Source organism: Pan troglodytes, chromosome 15 (genome assembly GCF_028858775.2).
Source record: "Pan troglodytes isolate AG18354 chromosome 15, NHGRI_mPanTro3-v2.0_pri, whole genome shotgun sequence".
NCBI classification, from domain to species: Eukaryota; Metazoa; Chordata; class Mammalia; order Primates; family Hominidae; genus Pan; species Pan troglodytes.
Genome location: NC_072413.2, coordinates 71,548,792 through 71,560,180, shown reverse-complemented (window position 1 = coordinate 71,560,180; position 11,389 = coordinate 71,548,792). Strand labels below are relative to the sequence as shown.

General features: G+C 48.4%; 1 protein-coding gene across 1 annotated transcript; it reads right to left on the bottom strand.

Moving 5' to 3' along the window:
- Positions 1–6,076: 6,076 nt before the first annotated feature.
- ACOT4 (acyl-CoA thioesterase 4) lies at positions 6,077–10,167 on the bottom strand. Its single transcript, XM_510049.8, has 3 exons — positions 9,406–10,167; positions 7,919–8,121; positions 6,077–6,794 (listed from the first exon to the last, which is right to left on the bottom strand). The coding sequence occupies exons 1-3, from the start codon at positions 9,860–9,862 to the stop codon at positions 6,189–6,191; spliced, it is 1,266 nt and encodes a 421-aa protein (XP_510049.2). The 5' UTR covers positions 9,863–10,167; the 3' UTR covers positions 6,077–6,188.
- Between the last annotated feature and the right edge of the window lie 1,222 nt (positions 10,168–11,389).

The window sequence follows — 11,389 nt, the reverse complement described above, 5'->3', positions numbered from 1 at the left end:
AATTATCTGTAAAAACCCATTGGTTATCAGTGCTATGCACCTAAATTAGAGAAACAACTGGTATTCAAGAGGACATAAGTCCAATGTTAAGCATGGACTCATGGAGAACCAGGATGGCTGCCTTGTCTTTCCTGAGTCCCTAAAGGTTTTGTTATTAAAGGTTATGCTTTCTATGACTCATCATGGAAAAGACAAAATGATCCAATTTAAATACATATTGGTTTGCTGACTTATAAATTGCTAAAGTAGTTCTTTTTTGAGACAGAGTCTCACTCTGTTGCCCAGGCTGGAATGCAGTGGCGCGATCTCAGCTCACTGCAATCTCCGCCTCCCAGGTTCCAGCAATTCTCCTGTTTTAGCCTCCCAAGTTGTGGGGATTACAGGCATGCGCCACCATGCCCAGCTAATTTTTGTATTTTTAGTAGAGATAGGGTTTCACCACGTTGGCCAAGCTGGTCTCAAACTCCTGACCTCAAGTGATCTGTCCGCCTCAGCCTCCCAAAGTGCTGGGATTACAGGCATGAGCCACCACACTGACCTGCTAAAGTAGTTTATAACCAATGTTTGGTTTGTCAAATCCATATTTTTGGGAAGACAGTCAAAGCTTCAGGTATATTTACCTGATGGGTCATTTAAACACTTACAAAAATATTTCATTTAATTGTCATTTTCTATTTTTGGAGACAGAGTCTCACTCTGTCATCCAGGCTGGAGTGCAGTGGTACAATCTCGGCTTACTGCAATTTCCATCTCCTGGGTTCAAGCAATTCTCCTGCCTCAGCCTCCTAAGTAGCTGGGATTACAGGCACACACCACCACACCTGGCTAATTTTTGTATTTTTAGTAGAGATGGGGTTTCGCCATGTTGGCCGGGCTGGTCTCGAACTCCTGACCTCTCAGGTGATCTGCCCGCCTTGGCCTCTCAAAGTGCTGGGACTACAGGCGTGAGCCAGCACGCCTGGCCGAGAAGTTCTTAAACAGATATCTAGAGGTGTATTTTGTCTAGTGGAGTGAAACCCACTGAGATTTTTAGAAAACCCCACAAAGTTTTTAAGAAAATTGTTCTGGCTGGCTGGGCATGGTGGCTCATGCCTGTAATCCCAGCATTTTAGGAGGTCTAGGCAGGTGGATCACCTGAGGTCAGGAGTTTGAGACCAGACTGGCCGACATGGTGAAACCCTGTCTCTACTAAACATAACAAATTAGCCGGGTGTGGTGGTGGGTGCCTGTAATCCCAGCTACTTGGGAGGCTGAGGCAGGAGAATTGCTTGAACCCAAGAGGCAGAAGTTGCAGTGAGCTGAGATCACACCATTGCACTCCAGCCTGGGAAACAAGAGCAAAACTCCGTCTTGGAAAAAAAAAGAAAATTGTTCTGGCTGAAGAATAATTCCAGTTCCACTGTGAGCTGGAACTTAAAAGGCAGAGAATACAAAATTAAAAGAGAACTTTGAACTCCCCTTTTCCATCTAGGAGGCAGGTTAAATTTAATTGCTAACTCATTTTCTTATGGAAAATAAAGGTTTCAACTCAGGAGGTAGAACCAAAAGCTACAGGGAACAACTCACAGAGAGTAAATTGAACACTAATGAAGGAATTGGCAGCGTGTTCTCAGGTGTGTTTCAGAGTTGCTACAGGCTAGTGACAGCTGTGTGCCACATTTTTCCCATTTTTGAACAGGACTGTCTATAGGAGTTATCTTATACTTCTCCCACCGTTGTATTATGGACATGCATCTGTGAGGATAGCTAACTTGTTTGTTTCAAAGCCGTTCAGATTGAGAAGAAGGATATTCAAGGAGCTATACCCAAGGGACTGTTCTGAGCCTCATCTATACCTGGATCTGATATAGATGATGAAATATTGGACCTTCAGCCTGAGTGCGATGCTATAATGAAATGAGATTTTTGGGGGAGAGGGTATAGAAGAGGAATGGGTGTTATTTTACATGTGGAGGAATGTATGGCCAGAAGGCAGACTGTATTTTCCAAAGATGGTTACAATTATTTCCCATTCCACATGCTCTTCTCCAGAACCTTGCCACTCTCCTTTCAAGAGGCAGACTATGCTCTCCTTGAACTTTGGTTAGCCTTTGACTGCCTTGTTCAATAGAGCATGGGAGAGTGATAGTATGTATAATAGCTTCCAAGACAAAGCTGAACAAAGGTCATGCAGAATTGCTTGCTAGGCTTGCTAGGCTCTCTTGGAGACTCTACTTTTATGGCAGGGAGGTTGGTGCTGGCTGTCAATTGGGAACTCAGGAAGGGATATGATTTAGGGGGTTCTCAATTTCTCTCCATCTGGGCCTTCTTGCTAATTACTTGGGCTGAGTTTCAACCCCTCAGTCAAATTACCGCAGCCCGTGTCACTTCGAACAGTGGTGATCCATTCCTACCCAGTCCTGTCCCATTTGCAGACTCTTGAGAAAAATACATGGTTAGTGTTTTAAGCTGCTGTTTTAGGGTGGTTTGCTACACAACAATAGATAACTGAAACACACCTGAAAACATAGTCACATAAAACAAAAACAATCTATTTTGCTCACAAATCTGCAGTTTCGACAGGGCTTGAGAGGGACCTCACTGCTCCGTGGAGGTTATGTGAAGTCTCCACCGAGATTTAAATGGCTGGGGGCTAGAATGATCTGGAGGTGTTTTTCACTCACATGTCTGGCACTTGGGCTGAGATAACTGAGACGCTGACCACAATTGGGACTGTCACAGGAGTGCCTGTGGTTGGCTTATACATGTATTTTAAGCTTCCTCACAGCATCATCACATCCTCAAGGTAGTCAAACTTCTTTTTGTTTTTTTTTTGAGACAGAGTCTCGCTGTGTTGCCCAGGCTGGAGTGCAGTGGTGTGATCTTGACTCATTGCAACCTCTGCCTCTCAGGTTTGGGAGATTCTCCTGCCTCAGCCTCCTGAGTAGCTGAGATTACAGGCACCCAACACCACACCTGGCTACTTTTTTGTATTTTTAGTAGAGATGGGGTTTCACCATGTTGGTTAGGCTGGTCTCGTACTCCCGACCTCAGGTGATCCACCTGCTTTGGCCTCTCGAAGTGCTGGGATTACAGGTGTAAGCCACAATGCCTGGCCTAATTTTTGTATTTTTAGTAGAGATGGGGTTTCACCATGTTGGTCAGGCTGGTCTCAAACTCTAGACCTCAGGTGATCTGCCTGCCTCGGCCTCTCAAAGTGCTGCGATTATAGGCATGAACCACAGCGCCTGTCCCAAACTTCTTACATAGTGGCTCAAGCTCCAAAGGCAGGTGTTCCTGGCAAACAAGGTAGAATCCTCATGGCGTTCTGTGACCTCGCCTGCAAAGTCACTGCCGCTCTACTCTAGTGACTGAAACAGTCACAAGTTCATCCAGATTTGAAGGAAGGGGACATGGGTCTCCCATCTCTTTTTTTTTTTTTTTTTTTTTTTTGAGACGGAGTCTTGCTCTGTCGCCCAGGCTGGAGTGCAGTGGCATGATCTCGGCTCACTGCAAGTTCTGCCTCCCGGGTTCACACCATTCTCCTGCCTCAGCCTCCCAAGTAGCTGGGACTACAGGCGCCTGCCACCACACCCGGCTATGTTTTTTTTTTTTTTGTTTTTTGGTATTTTTAGTAGAGACGGGGTTTCACCATGTTAACCAGGATGGTCTTGATCTCCTGACCTCGTGATCCGCCCACCTCGGCCTCCCAAAGTGCTGGGATTACAGGCATGATGAGCCACTGCACCCGGCAGGTCTCCCATCTTTTGATGAGGGAAATGCCAATGAATTTACAGCTATGTTTTAAAATTACCATAAACAGGCCTGGTGCAGTGGCTCACACCTGTAATCCCAGTACTTTGGGAGGCTGAGGCAGGTGGATCACTTGAGGTCAGGAGTTAAAGACCAGCCTGGCCAATATGGCGAAACCCCATCTCTACTAAAGAAATAAAAGGCCAGGCGTGGTGGCTAATGCCTGTAATCCCAGCACTTTGGGAAGCCGAGGCAGATGGATCACAAGGTCAGGGATTTGAGACCAGCCTGGCCAATATGGTAAAACCCTGTCTCTACTAAAAATACAAAAATTAGCCAGGCATGGTGGCAGGCACCTGTAGTCCCAGCTACTCGAGAGGCTGAGGCAGAAGGATTGCTTGAACCTGGGAGACAGAGGTTGTGGTGAGCTGCGATTGTGCCATTGCACTCCAGCCTGGGCTACAGAGCAAGACTCCTTCTCAAAAAAAAAAAAAAAAAAAAAAAAAAGAAAAGAAAAGAAAAAAGAAAAAAAAAGAAAAAGAAATACAAAAATTAGCTGGGCGTGCTGGCACATGCCTATAGTCTGAGCTACTTGGGAGGCTGAGGCAGGAGGATCACTTGAACCCGGGAGACAGAGGTTGCAGTTAGCTGAGATCGTGCCACTGCACCCCAGCCCAGCCAACACAGCAAGACTCTGTCTCAAATAAATAAATAAATAATGGCTGGGCATGGTGGCTCACGCCTGTAATCCCAGCACTTTGGGAGGCCAAGGCGGGTGGATCACGAAGTCAGGAGATTGAGACCGTCCTGGCTAACACGGTGAAACCCTGTCTGTACTAAAAATACAAAAAATTAGCCGGGCGTGGTGGCGGGCACCTGTAGTCCCAGCTACTCGGGAGGCAGAGGCAGGGAGAATGGCATGAACCTGGGAGGCGGAGCTTGCAGTGAGCTGAGATTGCACCACTGCACTCCAGCCTGGGTGACAGAGCAAGACTCTATCTCAAAAAATAAATAAATAAATAAATAAATAAATAAAATAAAATTACCATAAACAGTTTTACTGTGATAAGCGTAGTTTTTCTTTGTATTTATTCTGCCTGGCATTTACAATTCTTCTCGAATATGTGGCTTGATGTCTTTGACATTAGTTTTGGAAATTTCTCAGCCATTATCTTTTCAAATACACTTATATTAATAAATGCTATGTAAGCTGGGCGCGGTGGCTCATGCCTGTAATCCCAGCAATTTGGGAGACCGAGGCAGGTGGATCACTTGACGTCAGGAGTTCGAGACCAGCCTGGCCAACATAGTGAAACCCTGTCTCTACTAAAAATACAAAAATTAGCCGGGCATGGTGGCACATGCCTGTAATCCCAGCTACTCGGGAGGCTGAGGCAGGAGAATCGCTTGAACCCAGGAGGCAGAGGTTGCAGTGAGCTGAGATTATGCCACTGCACTCCAGCCTGGGCAACAGAGTGACTCTGTCTCAAAAAAAAAAAAAAATAATAATAATAAATTCTATGTAGTGTCGATGTCAAGGAGACAAAGGAGTGATTCCTCTAGGATTACCACAGTACAATTTTCCAAGTTCTATTCTTTTTTTTTCTTTTGAAATAGGGTCTCGCTGTGTTGCCTGGGCTGGAGTGCAGTGGTGCAATCACGGCTCACTGCACCAATCTTGACCTCCCGGGCTCAAGCAATCATCCCACCTCAGTCTCTCGAGTAGCTGGGACTACAGGTGTGTACCATGTTTGGCTAATTTTTGTAGGGATTGGGTTTTGCCATGTTGCCTAAGCTGGTCATGAAATCCTGAGCTCAAGCAATCTGCCCCCCTTGACTTCCCAAAGTACTGGGATTATAGGTGTGAGCCACTGTACTCGGCCCCGGGGTCTGCTCTTAGAGACAGGAAGTGAGAGGGAAAATAGATCGTAGTAATTCACCCTTGGAAGAGAGTATAGACTTAACTATTCTAGAGACAGGTCTCATCTTCTCCTGTCAAAAGATTCTTCTCTGACGTTTATAATGAAAAGGTCAGCTGCCTTTCCTCATATTAACACCCCTCTGTATGTTTCTGGCCAAAGACAATTCTACCCTGCTACTGATGGTTGAACAGCAAACATTAAGTGACCATTCTTTCACAGTGATGGAAAAAGTCACCAGCTTTAAAGCTCACCTATGACTCAAAACATTAACTAAAAAAATCTAGAAGGAAACACAAATGTTAACTGGTGGGAATGTTTTTCACTTATATGTGTCATATGCCTCTTAATCTTCTACAACAAGCAAGTTACATTAGTAAAACTAACGACAAAGCTTATTAAACAAAGTTACGTAAAATACACCATTAATGACAAAGACATGGCTTTAATGTTATCCAGGAGACATCTGATTCACATAGGGTTATTGAACACTAGAATCTGATCCTGAATCTCTCATGTCAACAACAGACAAATGCATTACAATTTAGGGACAGCTGTTTTCTGGGTACCTCCCAGGTGTTTGCAGAAGAAGGCTAGAATTTGCTTCCAGGCATCTACCTGGGCCTTAGAATGAGCCCTGGGTTCCCCACCCCATATAACATGTTTGTTCAGTAATCTGTGAAGGGAAGCTGGGCACAGGGGGAAGTAAGGAGGCTCGATGTAATGCCCAGTCCCAGGGTAACAGATGATCTGGGGTTTTTCCTTTCCATGGGCCTGTAACCGTTCAGAGACTGTTTGGGCATACAACTCACTTCTCCAGTTATGGTCATCCTGACCAACAATGAGCAGGATGGGCCCCTGGGCCTTCTCTATTGGAATCATGCTGGGGTTCTTGTACCCTCCTACAAGAGCATTCCTTATATCCACGATGTCCACGAGGCCTGAGAAAGCTACCTTGATTCTCCTCAGGTCATAGCCCAATGGTGGAATGCTACTGTGCTTATAGTTGATGGCTGTGTTCCCACTGATCCCAGATCCATTGATGGAAACTGTGGCTGAGACATTCTTCAAGAATGAGGCCATTGAGAGACAAATATCAGCTCCTAGAGAAATGCCCAAAAGCCCAATGCCTGGGCCTTTTACCTGGAAGAAAAGAAGAGAGGAGAGTTGAGTCAATAACTTATCCAGACTGGGTGCGGTGGCTCATGCCTGTAATCCCAACACTGCGAGGCGGAGGTGGGCGGATCACTTGAGGTCAGGAGTTTGAGACCAGCCTGGCCAACATGGCAGAACCCTGTCTCTATTAAAAATACAAAAAAAAATTAGCCGAGTGTGGTGGCGCACGCCTCTAATCCCAGTTACCTGGGAGGCTGATGCAGGAGAATTGCTTGAGTCCAGGAGGCGGAGGTTGCAGTGAGCCGAGATTGCGCCACTGCGCTCCAGCTTGGGTGACAAAGCGAGACTCCGTCTCAAAAGATAAATAAATAAATAAATAAATAAATAAATAAATAACTTATCCAATTCAAAAACATTTTTCTAAAATGCAAACAGAGATGCTGCTAGCTTTAATCTGGGAATCATCCACAAGAAAATCAACCTCAGCTGACAGGGGAGTTTCTTCCCATGTGCAGAATATCTGGCTGAACACATGGCAAACAAATCTTAAAATCACTGAAAAACTTGGAAACTGATTATAAGCATTTCAGAGAATTATCCACTAGAGAATGCTGAGCCACAGAGCCCATCAAGTTCAGGGCCACATTCAGGTAGGTCTGACTGAAGTCTTCATGTGGCAATGCATCCAATAGTGTGGAACCAAGTTCTGTTTCAAGATGTGAATCATTCATCAGATCATTTGCCATATGTATTGGCAAATGATTACAAAGCAAGACTTCAGAGTAAGTAAGTTTGTTCTTGGCTTCTGAAAGGGGTGGACTAGTTCTGACCAAAATCTGAGAACATACTCTGACACCAGGAAATTAAAATTTAAAAACAAGCATGCAAAGACAGTAGATTAGAAATTCAATTTGCAATATACAGATAATATTTAATATTACTAAATAAAATCTCATGTGGATTTTACAATTAATTCTATATCACAAATTCATCTGACAGAAAAAGTGGAAATAGCACCTTAAGCCAAGGAAGTCTCCAGAAGAAATCTTTGTGAAAGAGGAACAGAGCAGCATTTCTGCACGTGGTAAAGGTTACACTCTCTATGGAGATATTTCTAGAGAGACTGATTAAATAAAGGACATGAGGAGAACCTGGGGATGTTGAAGCATGTAGCATACGGCTTCTTCGAAGTACTCCAGGGATATGTTGTCCATGTTATTGGGGAGATCTTCAAAGTTATAATAAGCTAGAGCCAACGTGGCAAAGCCATGGCCAGCAAGGAGGCTGGCTCGATATTCCAAGAGGCCCCCTCCAATACCAAAGATGTCAATGATCCCTGGGAAGGGTCCAGGTCCTACAGAACAAAATATTATAAATGTAAGCCATTATACAATTTAAAGAATTTGCTTTCCTGGCTGGACACAGTGGTTCATGCTTGTAATCTCAGCACTTTAGGAGGCCAAGGCAGGAGGATTGCTTGAGGCCAGGAGTTCAAGACCAGCCTGGACAATGTAGTGAGACCCCATCTCTACAATCTTTTTTTTTTTTTTTTAAATTAGTCAGTGTGGTGTTGCATGCCTGTAGTCCTAGCTACTTGGGAGGCAATGGAGGGAGGATCACTTGAGCCCCGGAGGTCGAGGCTGCAGTGAGGTGTGACCACACCACTGCACTCCAGCGTGGGCAACAGAGACAGACACTGTCTCAAAAAAAAAAAAAAAAAAAGAAAGAAAGAAAAAAAAACTGAAACAAAACTTTATGTTCTGTTGCATCAGCCCTCTGGTTTTTAGTGTACTGATATTTCAGATGTCTATGTAGAAAGGGAGGAAAGAAAAAGAAATACCCAGAGATGGTTTTAGGTGAGAAAGGCAGTGGAGTCTGAAGTGTGACCTGTGATAAAGCAGCACATGAAGAAGTGGAGAAGAGACAGTGTGCCTAGAACACTAGAGAAGACGACATGGTAATAGCTTCATTCACTGTCATCATTCTGCCTTAGACAAGTCAGGCTGATGCCTGTAGAAATCTGTAGGGTAGTGATTAATAGCAAAGTGGATAATGTACCTGACGACCTGAACCTGTTTTTTCATCTGCAGAATAACAATACCAATTTCATTGGGATATTATAGAGACTAACTGATAGAATGCCAGTAAAAACCGTAGTACACAGCCTAACAAAAAATCCTTTTTTTTCTTTTTTCTTTTTTTGAGACGGAGTCTCGCTCTGTCGCCCAGGCTGGAGTGCAGTGGTGCGATCTCGGCTCACTGCAACCTCCATCTCCCAGGTTCAAGCGATTCTCGTGCCTCAGCCTCCCGAGTGGCTGGGACTACAGGCGTGTGCCACTAGGCTGGACTAATTTTTGTATTTTCAGTAGAGTCAGGGTTTCACCATGTTGGCCAGGCTGGTCTCAAACTCCTGATCTCAAGTGATCCGCCCATCTCGGCCTCCCAAAGTGCTGGGATTACAGGCGTTAGTCACCACGCCCGGTACCAAACTCTCTATTTTGGTAGAGTGGCCACTGTCATAGTCAATGTTAGCTTCTCTGATCTTGCTCCGAAACCAAACCAGTGCTAAATCAGCACTGGAAACAAACGGAGACTCAGGCCACTGACGCTCACACCACCCGCCAGCAGACCGGCTCACCTGGCGGCAGGAAGAGCGTGGCGCGCACCCGGCCCGCTCGCACCGACTGGCGCCGCACCCCTGGCGGGAGGAAGTGGCGCTCGTGCTGCGCCTGGCACAGCAGCCGTCCAGGCTCGGGGTCGTGGCCGTCCAGCACCTCCAACTCCACGACAAAAGGAATCTGTACGTCCCGCTTCAGGAAGCGCCAAAAAGGCTTCTCGGGTTCCAGGGCCCAGAGCAGCCCCATGGGCTCGAGTCCCGCGAAGCTGCCGCCCAGCGCGGGTGCGCGCTCCAGGTCCAGCTCGCCGCGGGCGTCGGCGCAGTAGCGCGCGTGGGCCCGGAAGAGCGCGCCCTTCTCGTCGCGCAGGGACGCGCGCAGCGTGACCCGCTGCTCCGGGGCCAGGCCGCGCACGGCAATGCGCACCGGCTCGTTCCAGCAGCAGCGGCCTGGGGGCTCCAGGATCAGCGTTGCTGACATCTCGGAGCCGGAGCGGGGAATTCAAAGGTCGAGGCCCGAGACCCGTCCAAGATCGTGGCAAGCGCGCCAAATGTCCGGACGGTGTCCGGCGTCCCCTGGTGCCGGAAGCTGCCGGTGGCTGAGCAGTCCCAGAAAGCCCCTGGGACTTCAGACCGGTTAACCCGGCGCTCCGGACTCGTCTGAGGCAAAAGTAGCCAGGCTCCTCTTCAGGATCGTCTCCTTGGGCCCCGGGGCGCGGAAGGTGTGGCGCCCAACCCACCCCGTAGAAAGCCTCTCTGCCTCACACCACCCTCGGTTGTTAGAATGAAAGTTGTTGGATGATCAATTTGTGGTGAAACCAGAAGCCAATGAGATCAAGCCAAATTCCAGCCTTTCATGGGCTCCATGGAAGGTTTTGTTTTTAACTTTTTTTTTTTTTGAAACGGAGTCTCCTGTCGCCCAGGCTGGAGTGCAGTGGCGCTTCGGCTCACTGCAATCTCCGCCTCCTGGGTTCAAGCGATTCTCCTGCCTCAGCCTCCCGAGTACCTGGGATTACAGGCGCGCGCCACCATGCCGCTAATTTTTGTATTTTTAGTAAAGAGGGAGTTACACCATGTTGGCCAGGCTGGTGTTGAACTCCTGACTTCAAGTGATCTTCCCGCCTTGGCCTCCCAAAGTGCTAGGGATTACAGGCGTGAGCCGCTGCGCCCGGCCTGCTTTTTTGTTGTATTTGAGACAGGGTCTCTCTCTGTCATCCAGGCTGCAAGGCGGTGGCTGGATCACAGGTCACTGCAGCCTCCACCTCCCAGGCTCAAGTGATCCTCCCGTCTCAGCCTTCGGAGTAGCTGTGACTACAGACAGCGCACCACCATGCCACGTTAATTTTTAAATGTTTATTTTTAGAGAGGAGGTGTCACCCTGTTTCCCAGGCTGGTCTCGAACTCCTGAGCACAAACTATCCTCCTGCCTCTGTAGTCCCAAAGTGCTAGTGATAGGTGACAGCATGCTGGCTGCCCTCGCTCGCTGTCGGCGCCTCCTCGGCCTTGGCGCCCACTCTGGCCGCGCTTGAGGAGCCCTTCAGCCCGCCGCTGCACTGTGGGAGCCTCTTTCTGGGCTGGCCAAGGCCGGAGTCGGCTCCCTCAGCTTACTGGGAGGTGTGGAGGGAGAGGCGCGGGCAGGAACCGGGGCTGCCCGCGGGGCTTGCGGGCCAGCGCGAGTTCCGGGTGGGCGTGGGCTCGGCGGCCCCGCACTTGGAGCGGCCGGCCGGCCCGCAAGCCCCGGGCAGTGAGGGGCTTAGCACCTGGGGCAGCAGCTGCCGTGCTCGATTTCTCGCCGGGCCTTAGCTGCCTCCCCGCGGCGCAGGGCTCGGGACCTGCAGCCCGCCATGCCTGAGCCCCCGCCCCCGCCCCCGCCCCCGCCCCCGCCCCCGCCCCCGCCCCCGCCCCCGCCGTGAGCTTCTGCGCGGTCCGAGCCTCCTCAACGAGCTCCGCTCCCTGCTCCGCTAACGCCCAGTCCCATCGACCGCCCAAGGACTGAGAAGTGCGGGCG